Below are 19279 nucleotides of genomic sequence, written 5' to 3' on the forward strand. Positions count from 1 at the left end.
CGTTTAAATTACATATAATTAATGTTGCTCATATTATTCCAATTCTCAGCGGATAATTCTCTCTCTGTCTCTATTCCTGCTGCACTTGCGGTTCGCAGAGAGCAGACTCCAACTTAATTAGAAGCCTTGTCGCAGTTGAAAGCCTGTTGTTCGCCTTTGTTGCACGGACTGTAACAGGAGTCGGAGCTGACACGAGTCGGACCTGACTTGGCTCGGTGCGTTTTGGGGTTTTGTCGGTTTTGGTTTCGGTTGCACTTTGGTCAGTCACTTGGTTAGTTAGTCCTTGCCACCATCATGTTGCATTTAAAGCTGTGAGTTGCACTTTATGGCACAAGTTGTATTGTTGTTGTTGTTGTTGTCACAAAAACCGAAAGGCAAAGGTGAAAGGTTGTCTGTGCACACGAGTGCAAAGTGAATTCATTGGAAAAGCAATTAAAACTTGGCAACTCTCTTTTGTTTATGTTTTCAACGAACAGCTTTCAGCTGCTTAGCCTAATGCAAATCCTCAAGACAAGGTCGAGCAGCATTAACCTGTCTTGGCTTTGGTAATAACATATTTACATATTTACATCAATGTGCCATAAAATATTTAAGTGCCATGGGTTGAGGGCTGCTCTTGCTTTTGCTCTTGGCCCCAGGCCACATCCGCTTCAAGTTTAACCGCACAACTTCCGCCAGCCACAGAACTTGACCAGCTGTGCGCGTACAAACTTTCAAATTTAACAATGAAAAAACGCTAGGGAAAATTTAAAAGGCAACAGCAACAAGAACAGCAACAACAAGAGCAACAGCAACAACGACGACTCGCAACAAGCTGCAACTTAAGCTGTAAAAACTTTTGCAATAACTCTTGTGCGGCTGGGACGAAAAATCTGCGCGCATCCATAAAAAAGAGTGGGAGCTTTTGTTGTTGTCGCTGGGATATAAAAGCAAAATTAACGCAACGCATCGACATTCGAGGTGAACTCTCGCCGGAGCCGGACCCGTACCCGTACCCGGACCCGGAGCAGGCGCCGAATGGCAAAAAGAAGTCCAGTAGTGCAAACAACGGGTAACCAGCGTCATGTCCGAGTCGTAAGTCCGTGTCCGAGCCGCAGAGGCGACCAAAGACGCCCGCCACCCCCTTCTGTAAGAGGGCGTGAAAACCGCGTAATAATAAAATATGATATGAAAAACCTTGTAAAGCGCTTTTCAGACAATTTATAACAGCAAAGGCAACAGCAGTTGCCACAGTCCACAGGGGAAAGAAGGGTTTGCTGCTGCTGCTGATGCTGCTGCCGCTGCTGGTTGGCTGGCAGCTGGAGCACGGACTGCTCAGTATTCGATTAAAAATAAAAGGCAAATAAATGCTGTAAATATTGGATTTCGTTGGCTGGCAGGGAGTACATACATATATATTTATACATATATATGTCACGCCCACACGCATACTCGCTGTGGACGGCACAGTGGGTGCAGCATAAATTGAAATTGTTAGAAATTCAATTCAATTAACTGTGTTGTTAAGAGAAAACTTTAAAGGTTATCTGACCTTTGTTTAAATCGATTAGCTGAGTTTCAGCTGGTTGTGGGATTTGTTGTGAGTAATGGGAAAGTGTTCGCCCTTTGGCTTTTGGTATGTATCTAACTGCAGCGTTTTATTCATTCCAAGTTATTTGTAGTAGTTATATCAATTATCTGTCAGTATGCTCAGCACAACTCCCTGTGCAGGACTTTCCGTAGACATTGGGCTGTTTTCCTGTTCCAAAATGTAGTTGCTTGTATTTTTCCAACCTCAAGCAGCTGCAAGTCCTATAGGCCATAGTGAAGCGATATTGGAAAAGAATTCTATATTTTTCTGTGTTCAGACAAGAAAGCTTGATTTTTGCTTTAGTCAGGCAGCCTGTCGTCGCTGTTCCGATAGCTGATTGGGAAATCTAATAGGTATTACCAGTTATTTATAGAACTTTCTAGTACATATTAGGAACTTATAGTCTTCTAATCTGTTACAGTCTGCCACGACTATCGCCGGATAATATGTTGACATATTTCAGAGTGTTTCCAATCGCATTAATCGTGAAGCATATCTTAAACTGCTGCTCAGAGTAAGTTTCTTGTTTTAAATAAATGTATTGCTTGATTTAAATGCTTGCTTTAAATAAATTTATATTCATAGAAAATAATTTTATAATTAAATTCCTTGCAAGCTTGAAAATTCATTGGCATAATATGCATTAAATATCCTTTAGTTATTTTTACTTTTTATGGTAAAATATTGATTATCTTAACAAGGGTAAAATAAATATCTGAATGAACATGTAAACTTTGTTTACATACACTTCAGAAACTTAACCGACACTTAGTGTGTTGTTCCACTGTGCAATGTTAAGATTTGTTTGCCAGGCGAATGGGTTGCAATCAAATTTATTGCGCGTCGAAATGCTGCCAACAACAACAACAGCAACAACAATAACAATGACAACAATAAAAGGAAGGACAACAGCAACAACAACTGCAACCGCCACAGAATCGACAGCAGCAGCCAAACGGAAGCAACGCAGCAACAGGAAGGCCCCAAAGTGGATAATATTACAACCCAATGCTGGACCCTACCGGGCTGTTGGATATTGAAGCGAGGTGCCGGCCGCCGCTGGCTAAGCATACGACAGCAAGCGGACAGGAAGTAGGTTGAGACGGAAGTGTTACCAACCCGCAGCTGTGGTTCCATATATACATACATATATATATCTACCCGTTTTTATTGAAATATGAGCGCCGACAAAGTGCGTTGGCTGTCAGCTGCCTTCAGCTGTTGCTGCACTCTGTGCACCCGCAGCCCCGCCCAGTTGTGCGCCAGGTTCTGGGCAAATGTCAAGTGTCAGGCGACGGGCAGCAAATTGTGCGGATGGGTTTAAGTTTGCTACTGCTTGCGGGCCGCCAAATGTCATAATGTGCATCCCTTTGATGGCAACCTCATGTCAATTGCAGTTGCCGTCCACATTAACCAGCAGCTGCCACGGCTGCTGCAGTTAGTGCTACTGCTACCGCTGCTGCTGCTGCTGCCACAGTTTTTGGTTGTTGGGCCAGTTTAAAGCCGCATGTTTTTGGTCACTTGCGCTTAAGCCACTGCGCCTGACAATGTCGCGGCTTTCCGGGCCAACAGCGCGTATACGTGATGCGCATTTTTGTGCTCCGCTTTTGTTGTTCCTGTTGTTGCTGTTTATTTGCCTTGCTGCTGCTGCACACTTTGTCACTTTTGTTTTTACGCTTTCGCTTTATTGAGTTAATCGCTTTATGTGCCCCCTGTTGGACAGCACTCTGACAGCAAAGGGGGAAACAGCATCTGATATAGGTGCACACAGAGACACACACTCAAGCTGGGCATCGCTTGGTATTCGGTATTTGCCATTCGACCATGTTTGCCTTTCTGCACTTTCTGCCAGCTCAACAGTTTTAATTAATCTGCATCAGATAGTTGGCAACACACTTACCCCTTGTAACCCTCTCTTTGCCTTTTGCAGCTCTTAATCGCTGGTTTGTTTTTTATTTTTTTGCCTGCTTGTTCCTTTTTCCAAACAATGTTTAATGTGTTTTTATTGATTGCGTCAATATGCGGCCCCCTTTGTGTATTCACATTTTATTGTGGCCGCTATATAAATATATATTACCCGGACCCGGCCTCGGCCACGGCCCCGCCCCCGACCGACAACCGCCCACCTATGCGTGTGTACAGCTGGAATTTTGATTGAGCGCGCTTTTGTTGATTTATGTGCAGCAATTCGGGAATTTATGTGCGGTCGTTGAAAAATGCAAATAGAGCTGGCATAAAAATGAAAAATCCAAAAACAAAAAAAATTGAATAGACGAAAAATAGAGAATTTCACATGAATGCAAGCTTCGGGTATAATTAAGGCTAAAGAGCAAATATTTTAATTTCACATGAAAATATGCTGATCTAGAGATCGACGAATGTGTGTCTTTAATTTGTTTGCGAGCAAGTGGAACTGGCTTATTTGTTGCATAGAATAATGACATCTTATTTATATATTCAACATATAGAAAAGCAGTAATGATCTCTTTTTCTTACGGTCAGTCAATTCAGTCAGTTAATCAGGACAACAAGGTTTTTATATACATATGTAGATTAGGTTAATATTATCCTTTTTACAATCTTCCTGTTTGTTGCCCAGGACAAAATAAAGAAGTAGTACTGAAAATATGTAGTTTAAAATGCAACTTGTTCAAACGAAATACGCAATCGATACGCACTTTAAATATAATTGGTAAAAGCTCAACTCAAACTGAAATTATTCATAGAACAAGCAATTTATCTATAGTTCTTATTATTTCATCTCTTGAATAGGAGAGTATTTCGTTTGTTTCTGAGGAAAATCCTTGCAATTTGTATTTGCTTTCATAATTCGCCTGTGGGAGGTTCACTTGTTCTCTGTGTGGAATTGTAGCAGGCGGCCACATAATGTTGCATTATCTGCAATACATTTGCATAACACTCATACGCCCCATGAGCATCAAGTCAGCCACAGCAGAGACAGAGAAGGAGTGGGCAACGAGTTAGAGCGAAAGACAAACTAAATATGTAAATAATATTTCAACAATAATTGGTTTTGAAACTCAAGTGCCACAGCTAAGCGTCCATCCAGCCGTTCGGCTCGACTTGGTGGTCTTTTCCTCTGCCCTACTCTGTCTGTCAGCCACGCCCACGCTCAACTCAGCACCAGTTTCTTGATAGCTTAAAACAAAAGGGAATGTCCAAGTGCTGCTCCTGCTGATGCTGCTGCTACTGCTGCTAAAAATAATTAAAATTTAAAACTGAATAAATGCACAAGAATAACATTTACATTTATGCGTTTCAAATGTCCTTGCCGAGTCTCTGCTGCCCTGCTGCTGCTCTGCTGCTCGTCGTTTAACAAATAAATTCAAATTCAACAAGTTGAGTGGGGGCGTGCGGTGGGTTGGGGTGGGGGCGTAGTCAGTTGAGAGAATAGAAAACGTATTTAAAATTAAACTAATGCTTATAGTTATTGCAAAACTATGGCGAACTCAAATGCCAGTGCACATTGAATTGCAATAAGGCAACTTGTCTCCAATTGATGCTGAAATGACAACTGAAATGTCATGACAGTTATGCATGCAGCTGACAGTCCGGGCGAGCAGGATTGAGATGGTTTGAGGAGCTGGGTTAAGAGTGCTATTTTAACAACTTGAGGCAGCTGCAAGAAAGTCGTCTGCCTGCCCGCCTGCCCGCCTGTCCGCCTTGCCTGCCTGCCAGCCTGCCTGCTACATTTGATGATTATCTTCTATATGTCCAGGCACCACCGCAATTGAAAAGCAACTACGAACTACGAACTGCTGGCTGCAGTGGATAATGGTGCGAGCGGGTTCTGTGAGTTTGCAGTTGGCCAAGCTGCTGACAATTGTTTTTGCTCAGGCAATTGGATTTGCGTTGAGTTGCGTATTGTTCGCATGCTGATATGAATGCCCAACGAGCTGCAGCTTAATATTAATATTAGTCTTTGACAATGCCACAGAACTTGACTCCGAAGTGGATGTCAGTCAGCGGGCGCAATGGGCGTTGCCAGCTGAAAGCTGCAGCCTGATAAAGAAAATGGCAGATATGGCAAATGCCATTTAAGTCGAGCATGTTTAACTAGCAAGCATTTACAGCTTACTCGTCTTTGCCACTTGAACCCAATACATGTTAGTAACTTTAGATTCAGTTACGAGTGAAGTCTTTCAATGGTTTTTGGCTAAGCCTTAAATGGTTGCACATACCTACTATTAGCATTATGGTTTTCCCAGAATTATGAAGGACTTTTGGACACTTTTGGGCATATTCATAAATCAATTTATTTAAAATTCTGAGTAATTTATGGATTTTGATATGTCTAGCACTTTAATTTCCCTTAACGAGAGTATTATAAATTTGTCAACATGTGTGTTACACACAGAAGGAGATATATCCGACCGCAAAGAGTATATATATTTAAGATCTGGATCAACAGCCAGATTGATATGATCCGTTTTAACAACAAATTTTCGTCAAACTCAAATAATCTTCAGCATGAATCAATCAATCAGTCAGCATGAAAAGTTTTGTGTATAAACATTTTGATATGCAAAAAGTTCACAGCTAAGCAAAAAAGTAAAAGAGCTTTTAATAGAAGTTGACTGCGGCGTAATTATGAATGAAAAGGAATTAAAAACTGACGTTTCACACAAATTTGTATCCCAGCTCTAAGCCAAGCATCTTTCACCTTTTCAAACACACACAAAAACAAAAACAACGGCAAGAAAATGCAATCAACGCGTCCTTGACAAAATAAATTTGCCAGCCACTTTTAAGCTTTACGGGCAACAGTCGAGAGCACATTTGAAGCAAAAGAAAAGCCAATTATAATTAAAACAAATTCCATTTTGCCTTATCAGCGTCGAGTTATCAAGCACGATAGCGGCTCAGGGGAAAAACTTGCCCCGTGTGGCTGGGACGGCTGTGGGGCGTACAGATTGTAACGAGGGCTACACAATATACTGTGTACAGAAAATGTATTTTTATTTTCTAGTTGCCGCAGGGCTGCGCACTAACGACACTCAAATCAAATGCGATAATCTATGACCCGAGGGGCAGACAGGACGCAAAAAGGCTGTCATGGAACAGAAAAAAAAAAAACAAAAAACAAAAAACGAAATCAGAAAAAAGGAGAGAAATAAGTAGCCGCACTTTATATTTATGAGTAGCATTCGCATGCAGCTTTAATGGCCAAGTGGCTGGCCAGCTGAACCACAAAAAAAAAAAATAAGTAAATATGCGCTAGCCAAGTGTGAGACCTGGATATACCCTGTAATTCTATGTGCAGTCAAATAGTTGTGTGCAATATTTTTTGTTTTTTTATTTCACGCAATTGTTCTGAAATTTTCTCTCTTGTCTTTGCTGGATGGGGTTTAAACCCTGGATGTCGTGAGAGCTAACCCTTATCCTTCAGCTTACCAAACACAAACTACAAAAATCGCTTTTCCTCACAAAAATAGGGTATATAAACGGAGCAAAAAAAATTGCTACGAGTAATGGAAAAATGAGTGACTCGCCGTCTGGACAGGGGACAGGTGGCTGGTGGGGAGCTGGTGACGCCCACAAAAATACATTTCCTTGGATTATTTAACTACTATTGATGGCGGCGACGGCAAACGGCAGGACATTGAGTAGGACCCGGGACAAAGGACGTAGAAACGACGAAACGCTGCTGAATGAATGGATAAGTGAAAGGCAAACGAACGAAGAACAGAGAAACGAAACGGAATGAATGCCGCGGGGCACGGGGGGTGGGGGGCAAATAAAAATAAAACGCAAAGGGCGCCCGCGGCCCACCCAAAAAGGGGGTGCAAAGCGGCGGGGGGCGTGGCGACAACTCGTAGCACAGAAGCCACGAAAACCAATGCAGAGGAATCGACAATCAGCTAAAAAAAAAAGAAGCAAAAGAAGAAGTACAAGAAGCGATTTTGGGTTACCTGGGGGCAGACCAAAATAAAAAGAAGAAGACGTGGCATCGACTGTGGCAGAGGCAGAGGCAGAGTAAGGGTAGACCCGGTTCGGTTATTTATTTGCTCGTTTATTTTCAGCACTTTTCGACGCATTTATTAGAAGTTGTTGCCATAAGCGTTGAGCAAAATAACAACAACAACAACAGCCGGAGGGAGCAGGAGAAGAAGAAGCACTTGCCACTTGCTATTTGGCGGGGGCGATTGCTTTAAGCAGGGTATTTCGAAGGTGGGTGGTTGCCTAATGGTTGCTTAAACAAAGAAATGCTTAAGCAAAAAATATGAAAGACAAAAAATATATATATTAGGTTAGACACGCACGCAAGAAAAGCTGAGCTATAAAAACCTTGACGATATCGGCGCCATCTAGTGCTGGCAATTTGAACTAGCTGACACGTTGTCAGCGTCAGGCGTTTCTTGGCGAATTGAAAATCATTTGTAAATCAAATTTGAAAATGCTGCCTGAAAAGCAGATAAAAGGATGCACATAACGAGGTGGTGGGGTTCGGCTGCTTTAAAGCAGGCAAAATCTCGTTGGATAGTGCGATTTTGTGAATTTGTTGCTGTGGCAACGGGAAATTTGTCAAATTCAGCGAACATCATTCGTCATGACTTTACTTCATGCGCTGATTCCGATTCAATTGGGTTTTGTAGATGGAGCTGGGCAGATATGCGGGCCCTTCCCCTGGCATCTACATTGGGTTTTGGTTGGGATTATTGGCAGCGAACTTGCGTGGGGCCTGACATTGGGGCTTTGTCAGGGTAAGCAGGGCAGAATGTTGACGGGCTGCTCCTTCTGCGGATGATGATGCTGCGGTTTTGCCGGACAGACTGACTGACTGACAGACAGACAGACAGAGCTTAGCTTGACTCTCGACTGTCATTCACGAACTTCTTAATTGTTTGTTATTAATGATGCCATTGTTGTTGCTGTTGCTGCTGCTGCTGCTGGCTGTCAAATTGAAAATGACAAAAATGAATGGCCAGACACAGTCAGTTAAGCTTTCGACTGACTTTGATGAATGCCGCCTGGCAACAGCCACAACAAAACTAATTGATTGCCCCTGCCTAAGCAGCTGGCCACACCATACACACACACAGACACTCTCAAAGCACAGCCTACAAAAAGCAATCGCAGCAAATTAATACAAGCACTTTTCACGCCAATCACACACACAGGCACACACAAACACACACAGCCAGTGTCCATCGAACTTGAGCAGCTGAGAATCACAGAGAAAGGCCGAAGCATAGTGCGTGCTATAAATAAATTGACGCTCCAGCAATTTTCAATAAATGGCAGCACTTGTCTTTGGGAGTGTCGCCCAATCCAAGCAGACTGCTTGACAATCAATAAGGCAAAGCACAAGGGGGTGTAGTTGTGGTTCCTGGGGGTTGCTCGTCTATTATTCGAGTTAATAGAGGTAGTTTTTTTAAGTGTAAAACGCTTGAAAACCATTTGGCTTTTTGATGGGCGCACATAAATTTGCGATTATGCGGTTCATTACATAACGAAGAGCTCTCATCGATGTAATGGGCACAGTTTGCAGACTTTTCCAGAAACTTGCCTTGCCTTGGATTATGTTTATGCTTTGGCAAATATTTGTTTATGCGGCCAAAGTCGCTTTGACTTATCGAAGTTTGACTCGGAAAAGGCACAAATATAAAAGATATACTCTAACAGTTTACAGTTGTTGTTCTCATTAACATTTTTAGATTATGTTAAGCACGATTTGCGCAGAATTAGTAAATATTATTTGGTGTATTAGCTTGGCCGGGATGGGAGGAAATTGATGTAGCATATTCGAATTGGAATAGAGTAGTGACTTAATTCGGGGTACATATGTGAGTCTACCCGCCAACTTAGAAGAAATTTGTATGGTACGTAAATGTGAAGCTAGTAGAGGGGGAGTAAGGTTAATTCGCACCAGTCGGATAGGCAGCGATGAGTGCCCTGGGGATTAGCTCCGACCGCGACTAGCATTGGCTTAAGATAATCCCTACCTGGTTTCCCATTACGAAGGATGAGAAAGTATTAATTTTAAATTGCACTTAATCTCGACTCTTTATTGCCCTTATTCTCAGTATTAGTTCGTCAGAATTGCTACTCTATATTATCTCCCTCTAAGCTCACTAGAGCCCACGCTTTGGCATCTCCTTCAAATCTCAATCGTTGTCATACCTCAGCTCTTCTACGACCCCTAGTGTTCCCTATACTGGTCTATTACTCACGGTTGCTTGATTCAAAGTGAAGCTGAAGTGCAGAGAGGGTCGAAAGCAGGGCGAAGCTTTCAACCCTCTCTCGAGTTCTACCCTCCGTGTTGAGATCTCCTTACTTAAGCCCAATTACTCCAACGCTCGTCCTGTTAATATTAACCTAGCCAGAGTTGCTATTAACTTAAAATTTAATCTGCCCACTCCATCCTTACATATATTTTCCTATAACTATTGTTATCCTGCGTCGCAATATTATTTAGATTTCATCTATGCGTATAAGACAATGTTTATAGCCCCTTATTATTTTAATTTAAGTTTGAAACATCAGAGAGATATATTTATAGTTGTAATATCGTATCCTGCAGAACACTATGATTGGTAATGTGTCCAGTAAGACCCATGTTAACAATTTCGTGTGGTACATCTAATTCACACCAGCCACAGCCTGTTGGCCAGATGTGATGTACGCCCAGTGTTAAATCTATGCCCCGGTACTCACCGTGGTTGTGGCCTGCGTGGTGGCCGTGTGCGGCGTATAGGCGGCGTATGCCGGTTGGGGCAATGGCGCCGTATAGCGATAGGCCTGCTGGGCGACCGCAGCGGCGGCAGCGGCAGCAGCGGGTGCATAGCCCTGCGGTGTCCAGCTGGTTGCACCGCGATAAGGGGCGCCCGCTGCTAGAGCGGCGCCAGCAGCAGCAGCAGCTGGGCTGGTCATGGCCGGTGGACGCTGTGGGATGGCGCCTTTGAGTGCTACGGCTGAGGCGGTCAACGGTGCGCCGGGAAAAGCGCTGCGCGGCGTTGGCGGTGCGGCTGCGACGCTAGCGGCACTGGACGAGCCCTGCAATCAAGAGAAGAGGTGAACTACTGAGTGAGATATGCATTGTATATAGTGTAGAATTTGGGTATGTGTGCGTGAGTGTGTGTGTGTTTTGCATGCATAAATAATGCAGCGCATGGATTTTGGTTGTTTTTCGGTTGTTGTTGTCATAAATAGAAACCACAGCACAGCAGCTGGATCTAACGGTTGGCGAAGCTTTGTTTACCGCTAGCAAAAACCGCCATGACATCCCCCATGACACACACACACATACACACAACCACAGATAGAGGCTGCAGGTTTTTTTAGTTTATTGAGTGCCAGCTCGTCACAAAAATAAAAACAAAACAAGAGGTAAACAACAAAGCGTGGGTCATAAATAAATTTTTGCACTACGTGTGGGTGTGTGGCAGATGCAACAGTCGTGCGACAGCCTCGTGTGTCTGTCTGTGTGTGTGTGTGTAAGTCGTTGCTGGCTCGTCGCGCTTCCTGTGCTCCAGTTTTGCATTGCAAATGCATTTGGCTCGCAGAAGCTTTTGGGCCATTTCTTGCCCTGTTCGTTTTTGTTGCCAACAGGCTATAAACACAAATAACTCTAGGTTTTTCCTTATATTTTTTGTTTTATGTATCAACTGATATATTTGAATGCGCTGAACTGTGCACACACACACACACACACACACGCACATACAAGTTTTTGCAATGGAGTTTACAAGGTGAATAATTTCGTGTTGTGAATTCGCATTTCTTTCCTCTAACCATTTTTTAGTTTTGATTGCAACCACAGCTCGCAAATTTGTTTTTGCCGAAAAACTAAAAAAAGGCAAAACCGGAAACAACAAAACGCCATTTTGTTTGGTTGATTGGCTCAGCGGATGCGAATCATTCTCATAGCCTGCTGCAACGTGCAACTCGCATCGTGCAACTCGCAAACGTGCAACGTGCACCGTGCAACTTGCGATTTGCGTTGCGTGTTCTTTGATTTTTTCGACTGCGAACAAAAATATGGCAAATGTTTGGATTTGGTTTTGCGTTTTGTGTATTTCAACGTCGACGCTGGCATTCAACATTGCCAGTTAATTTTTGTGTGCATGCAATTTGAATGCGGTTGCGCCACTGTCGAAGTGATGGGGCAGGGGCACGTCCGGGAGCGGGCTGCTCTGTAATTTGGCAGCAAAATGACAGAGGCAAAGTAGAAAAAAAAGTACAGCTACGCTTTCAATTTGAGGTGCTGCAGTTTGTGGCGGTTGTATGTCAAGTTCTTGTTGCCACAGAAAAAAATAAATAAACATGCAACTTGAAGTTGCAGATTGCAGTGGGCTTTGAGAGTACATATAGTAAAGGGCGGGCATATAATGAGGTATGTAATTGGTAATGTTACATTTTAGCAGGTGGATAATCAGATCAGCTGGGCCCTTAAATAAAAAGCTCGGTGAATACAATTTGATAATTAATTGGAATCTGAACATACAGATAAATATTTTGATAAGAATAGATTGAAAAGTAGATGTCTACACATCGCTATGGCCATGAGAATAGTTCGAATGTTAAGCTGATTTGTAATTTCACTCACCTCTCAGCCTGGTCTCATTATTATTCCTTCGAATCTCTTAAGTGTCTCTCTTTCTCTCTTTTTCTCCATTCTTACTAAGTAATATACTTTTCACCGTACTCTAGCATTTTTTCTCACTCTTTGTTTATCTAAAACCATCTTAATCCCAGATATCCCTCTCCCTCTATGTCCTTATATTCTTTGTTTCGAACTCTCTTCGAAGCGAATCTTTGAATCTTTCCCTTGGAATTATAATTATTATTGAAAGATCGTCAAGAATTTACCTAAATTGCCACAGGATATGCTTAGCATATGCATATATAACATTGTAAGCCATATTACGCCCGCCTCCTTAAAATCGCAATCTAATAAGAAGAAGGAGAAGTTTTACGGTTATGCGCATATCCCCAACTTCCTAACTCCCATCAATTGCTTCAATTTTGGGCCATAAAAACGAACTGGCAAACATTTTAAGCGCACAAATGCAATAAATTTAAGCCGCTAAATTAGACACGTTTGGCACATTGTGGGAGCCGACACCCTGCCCCTCCCCTTACCCACGTAACCAACACACCTACACTTATATAGCTAAAAATATATGTATGTATATATATATATATATATATATGCTATATATACTGATGCAATTGCTATCGCTCGTTTCACGACTGTCGCAGGCCCCGCACTTCAGTCCCGCCGCCTGGTAAAAATAATCATAAAGGTAATTATTTTATCGTTCGTTGAAATTCGCTTAATTTCAACGTTGGCTGAAAAATAAAATAAAATACGAAAAAAAAATGAATAAGCGACGAGGCCGACTAATGGAAAATATGAAGCTCAAGCGCCTAGTTGGGCTGCCTAACCAAAGGGACGTAAACATGGGCGAAGGGAAGTGGGAGGGGGGGGGGGGGGTGAGGTTGCAGGGCAGCTGTGGCACCGCAGCAGACAGCAGGAAGCAACAGGGCAGGGGGAAACGTGGTGGGCACAAGAATGAGGACGTGATTAATTATCAAATTGGGAGCCATTATCGCGTGCACTTCGTGGAGGGTGTTATAAAGTTTGTGGCACACGCACACATAGACACACACACAGACACTCACACACACACACACAGAGAGTCACGAAAAAGGGACTCTATTTGTTGCCGCATGCCCTGCGCCTCGGCTCGTCTCGTCCCGTTTCGTTTCGGTTTTATTTTTGGTAATTTCGTCGCGTTTTCAACATTTTGTTGACGCTTTTGTTCTATTCTATTAGATATTTTCGTTCGCCATTTTTATGCAAAGAGCGTTACGTGCCACGCCCTCGAAATTTTGCTACTGCTTTCTAGACTTCGGTTTGGTTGTGCCCTGCTACTGCTACGCGACGCGCCGTCTTCCTGTCTGTCTGTCTGGCAAAGGCAAACAGCGTTCGGGCCAAAATCAAGCGCAAAATATTAATGATAATAATTTATTACGAACTGACAGGTAGACAGGGCCAAAAGGGGGGGACTGACGCATGGGGAGGAGTTGGGCTGCAGGGAGGTGTCGCTGTCACGCCTTACTCATGGCCACTGATAAACGCTTTGTGATTAGCGCTCCAATTGTTGTTGTTGTTCCTGTTGTTGTTGTTGTTGTTGCCGTTGTTGTCGGCTGCTGCTGCTTCCCGACAGCCATTGTCATTTTTATTGTCATTTTGTAAATTTATGCGCAAATTCGAGTTTGGGGGTGTTTTTTTTTTTTGTATTTTGAGTACGTGTGCTTGTATAATTGGTTGGGTAGGGTAAAGCGTGTGTTTGCACAGGCCAGAAAGCCATTTGGGCCCGCAGAACAGACAAATAGTTCCACTTTAAGCAAAGTTTGTGTATTTAAAGTTTTTTGAAATCTATAAATAAAAAAACACAACGTTTGCCTTTGCGAGTTGAGCAGTATTATATAGCAAATGTATAACGAATGCTTTATAGAAAGCCCGATAGCTAACTTCCCGAGCTCAAATTCAAATTTGTGGATTATCACCTGGATTATAGTCCAAGTCAAGATTGTCAGCTATATAGAGATGGTTACATTTTTATAAGAAGGAGAGTCTGCCATTGGATATTTGGATTTTTAGCTCCTTACAATATATATTTAACTAGCTTACGTTCAAGTTAATTATTTATGTCTCTTCTTATTCTCTGTCAAAGCGTTTTCTTTCAAGTTCTTTTGGCTTTAAGACTATTTATATATATATATATATATATAAATAATAATTTTCTCAAAATATCTAAATAATTATTATGGGAATTACTTATTTTCTTTTTGCTTCTAATCTATTCGATTTTCTTGTTTTTTTATTTGCATTTTTATTGCAAAACCAAAACATATCCCTTCAAAATCCTTCTCCTTATGTATCAACCTTATTGAATAGAAACTTTTTTGTAATTTCAATTATCCCCTCAAATCTGCGCAATCTTTTAAAGTTTATCGTTTTTAACCCACAACTTTACCAAATGTCCCATAAATGCCACATGATATTTGTAGCGCGTGCCAAGTTTTCTTTTTGTGTTGTTTCATAAACTGCACTTAAAAACTTGAAATACAAAACAGTCAGGCTCAAATTTCAAATTACTTAATGCAAAACTAGTTGAAAGAAAGCAAAAGCCGCGCTGCAGGCGGCTCACTTGCGAATGCAAAGTCCAAAACAAGAGCAGTGCAAAAGTAGAATGCATAATATTTGCATTCTGCTTAAGAAACGTCTGCACACACACACACACACACACACACACACACCCGCACACACACCAACACACACACACATCGTATATATGCATTGGCAGGTTGTTTGACTCTTTGCATAATTCATATTTTCCAACCACTTATTGTTTAAACTAAATAAAGCAAAAACTTTTTCCATAATTAAAACCGTCGCCAAAGCTGCAGAAAGTCGCTGGGGGAGGCCGGGCTTGCCACACCCCCGCCACCCTGCTCCATATGCGCTGCGGAAGAGGCGCAAAAGCAGAAACAAAAGAATTTTCCTTTTCAGGCGCAACATTTTTCCCTTTTTGTACCCTGTCAAAGTAAAGTGCGCAGGGTATATGAAAGTTGTGCAAGACTAGGCATGCAACAGCAAAAGACAGCTTTTTTTGCTACAGGGTATCTGCAGGTCGTTCTTCTCTATTGCATTTGCTGCTGCGCTGCAGCCTAGCCCATTTAAATTCTGTGCGGTAAATTAAATATTGTATTGTCCTCGCATTGGGCATGCAAATTCACGAGTGAAAATGCGCCACATAATAATCAAGGGGTGGGCGTGGCATGGTCCAAAAATAGCAGCAACTAAAATCGGCAAAACAAAAGCGCGACAGGAGGCGCGGCTAAAAATGAAAATGAGCGAGAGCCAACATAAGAAAATAAAAAAAAAATGCACATTTTGTTGCTTTTGTTTTTCTATGAATATGCACATGTGTGTAGGTGAGAGCTTGTGTGTGTGTGCGTGGGCATTGCATATATGCAACTTTTTCAGCCTATTTTGCATATTTCCTCTGACGTTTTCTATAGACCTTTATGCCATGCCCAACGGGCAGAAAGGGAAAGCATCCGAGCTGGGCATTTCTTTTTTCGCAATTATTTTATTTCCATTTTGAATTTTCACTACTTGTTGGTATTTTTCATTTTGGTGTGCGCCTGTGTGTGTGTGTGTGCTTGTGCATCCACTCAGCTTGAATATGAATATGCATATGAATAGTTCTTTTTGGTTTTGTATATTTCTGAATGTCTGAGCAGTTGTTTATATGCATTTCTGTAGTCATATATTTGGTAAGAACAGTACAAATAATGCAGGGTATATGGAATTAAGGGAAACGTTTGGTATTATTATTTAATTACATCAAATTATAGATGTTAAATCTTGAATTATAATAATACTAAACTTTGTTTTATAGGATATGACTAGAAACTAAACGCTGAACTTCGACTACCGCGAGATTTTAATAAAATGTGTAATATTTTTTCTTCATACTTTTACTGTACTCACTAAATTAACTATATTTTTTTATTATTCCTTCCTTAACTTTATTTTGTCGTTATTCTTGATTCAGTTATTTTTTCCTCAAATATACTTCCTTTATTTTCATAACTCCCAAGTTACAATAACCCTAGCCAGATCATAGGCCGTGCTCTATTAGCATTACGAACAGCTCCATTAACATAATTTGTGTTATTTTTTTGTTGCTTTTATTCACGTCAAATAAACTCTCAGCATAGCGTACAATGGCACATAATTCATTTCACAAATTCTTTAAAATGAGGCAATAAAAAAGTGTTTTATGTAGCAGCATTTGATATCTAAATTTCCAACAGAACTAAAATGTCTATAAAAAGGGCTCAAATGTCTACGAATTTCCATTATGCAAAGATAAAAGGACGCAAAGCGGCTTCAGATTCAGCTTCAGTGGCTCAGTGCCCGGGCAATTCATCTCAGTGCGTTTATTTTATGGGCACATCTTAGCCCGAGCCAAGTGAGGCATAAAAGTGGATGCTTTCCGGGCAACCATCACCCAAACCAATGCCAAAACCAAAACCAAAACCCCTAACACTATAGCCCCTAAACGTTCCGTTGGCAGCCAGCACACGCACACCTTTAAGGCAACCAAAGGACAATCTGCGTGCGCCAACGACGCGTGCAAGTTTTATGTTTCCATCATAAACGATAATATATAACCAGTACTGAGCACATTTAACAGAGCCAAGAAAAGGAGAGCAGCAACAACAACAATTGACGCTGAAAGCTCATGCGGCGATACGCAACTGGAGACCTCAAAAGCAGCCTGCTCTCCTCTTCTTAAGGTGTAGCAGTTAGGAGGGGAAGTTAGGCAGGTTGGGAGGGGGCTGCCACAGCACCCGTCTGTGCAATAATCAATTTAAAATTTTGCACGCCCTGCCTGACAGGAGGACATTCAACAAATTTTCATTAAATGTAACAGCTAAAAACAACAAGAACAACAGCAACAACAACACGACAGCAAAACGCTGCACGAGCGAAATCCAATAAAATGAACGAGTTGAAATGTCGCAGCGAGCCGAGACGTCTGGCCAGAGGGCTGGGGCGTGGTTGGGCGTGGCTTAGCGTCAGTCGTTGTCGTTGTGATTTGAAGATACTTTTCCTTTTTGGCAACAAGCACAGCAGCAGTAACAAAAATAACAATTGCAGACGGTGTTGGCGAATAAAAAAAAAAAAAACGAAATACATAAAAAATGACATTTACGACAAAATTACATTTCCCTCCCCCTCAAAAAAGAAAAGAAAAGAAAAGCAAACGAAACGCTTGCGAATCCTTGTTTAGTTTGACGTAGGAATTGGAACTTCGTAACGGGTTACGTTTTAAGCTCGTTACGTCTGTTGGGGGCAGCAGTCAAAACTTTGCTGCTAAAATGATTTTCCAGTGCCTTCTGCAAACCGAACAGCTGCTTGTTATTTATGTTCCGGACAGCGAAGGCGTGAAAAAGAAATCAGCGATAAATATTATGTAGATATAAACTAGAGACTAGGCGAATATCTAATACTCTGCCAAAGAGCACAAAAGTTTCAAAGCATTAGCTGCTGGGAAGGATTATATATATATTATATGAATAGTGAAAAACTAGATGGGCATATTAACGTAAATAAATATTTATTCTTATTATTATTTAAGATTTTTTTTATATTCCGTTTTATTTAAACTCTTTGCCAAATAGCCCCTGCCAATATACGGCCTTTGAATGCGGCCTCGGCCATTTAAGACTTGTTCGAGCTTGCGAAATCGGAATCGAAATCCGGCTTAATGAAGGCGATCCCGGCATACTCTATCTAATTTAAAGCCTCAGCCTTGATATATAGTATATTCAAATAATTTGGAACTTTTCGCGCATTCTCTGCCCTCAATCGCTATGCGAATCCTCGCTTTGCTGGGGCGGCTTTTGTTATTTATGCCACGTATTTATTTCAGGCACAACATAAAATTACATTTCGGCGCTGCTGCAATTGCAGTTTGTGTGTTTTTGGCCTTTTCGGCATTGTTGCGGGCCAACTTTGTGAATGTAGCTGAAAATTATTTTGTTAATAAATTCAAATGCAGCTGCTAAGTGCAGCTGGGAGTGTCGGCAGCTGGCCAAAAGCACGACTCATTTAAGCCATCATTTAAGCTCGTTTCCTGTGGCAGTCACGTGCGCATCATAAATTCAATGCTCGACAAAAATTACAATTTTAGTTTTAATGAAAATTGTGCACTGCAATTGTAAATGTTGCACGCCGCGCCTCCGCTTTACTTTATTTACTGTTCATTTTTATTGAATTTTTAATTCGCACGCTCTCTTTCGCTTTGGTCACATTTAGTTAACATTTACTTCCCTTCGGCCCCAAAAAGTAGGCTATGAATTTTTATGATCGCACAAAATGCGCCAATTAAATGAACAAATGACAAAACATTATTGGACATTATATATTTATGCACACAGTTTCGAAATCTAATTAAAACACATTTGATGGACTCACTAAAGGTGTGCAGCACGAGAAAAGCGCAAAGTTCCTTTCCTGTTGTCCCGAAAGACAAGAAATACATGCGTAATGCTCGACTTAGCTTGCTTGAAGCAACTCAGAATCATATGTTTATTCACCTAATAGAACCTGGATTCAGGATTTTTAAAAAGACTGCAAGCCTAAGCTCACAAATGTTTCTGTTCTTTATATATGTTCATTTTATTTATTGTTATTTTGATATACTCTTATAAGCCATGGCTATATCAACTCAGCTGTTGATGCTGATCTAGAATATATATACTTTATGGTGTCAGAGATGTCTGCTTATCACTTATAGAAAGATACTTCTACTTCTACTCCCGTAGAATATGCCTGAGTATTGTTTATAAAGAATGTACCCCTCTTCTTTGAATCCTCCTTTGTCTTCTGCTGCCCGTTATAAGCTCTTGCCCACAGTAACATTTTACAGAGTATACCTAAACAAAACCATAAACACAATTATTCAAAAGTACAAGACAGGACTGTGCCTGACTGCGCTGTGTAGGTTCTGTATGTGTGTGCGTGCGTGTGTGTGTGCGTATGTGTATGTGGTATCGTTGTGCGTGCTCATTCGTCAGCGTGGGCGACGCTTAAATTAAAATCTTTAAGCGGCTTTATGGTAACAAGGCGCCCATTTTGTTGGCCATGTAATCCAT

The 19279-nt window shown here is 41.5% G+C and overlaps 1 protein-coding gene across 10 annotated transcripts in view; it reads right to left on the reverse strand.

Moving 5' to 3' along the window:
- Window positions 1-19279, reverse strand: part of LOC115771299 (protein alan shepard) — a 158841-nt gene that overhangs the window by 73585 nt on the left and 65977 nt on the right. For all 10 annotated transcript variants that reach the window (XM_030716939.1, XM_030716927.1, XM_030716934.1 and 7 more), the window contains exon 3: window positions 10250-10588. In XM_030716939.1, the coding sequence (XP_030572799.1) occupies window positions 10250-10588 (339 nt within the window). The remainder of the gene's footprint in view (window positions 1-10249; window positions 10589-19279) is intronic.

Source organism: Drosophila novamexicana, unplaced genomic scaffold, assembly GCF_003285875.2.
Source record: "Drosophila novamexicana strain 15010-1031.04,08,12 unplaced genomic scaffold, DnovRS2.1 tig00000024-arrow-pilon, whole genome shotgun sequence".
In the NCBI taxonomy this organism is placed as follows: Eukaryota; Metazoa; Arthropoda; class Insecta; order Diptera; family Drosophilidae; genus Drosophila; species Drosophila novamexicana.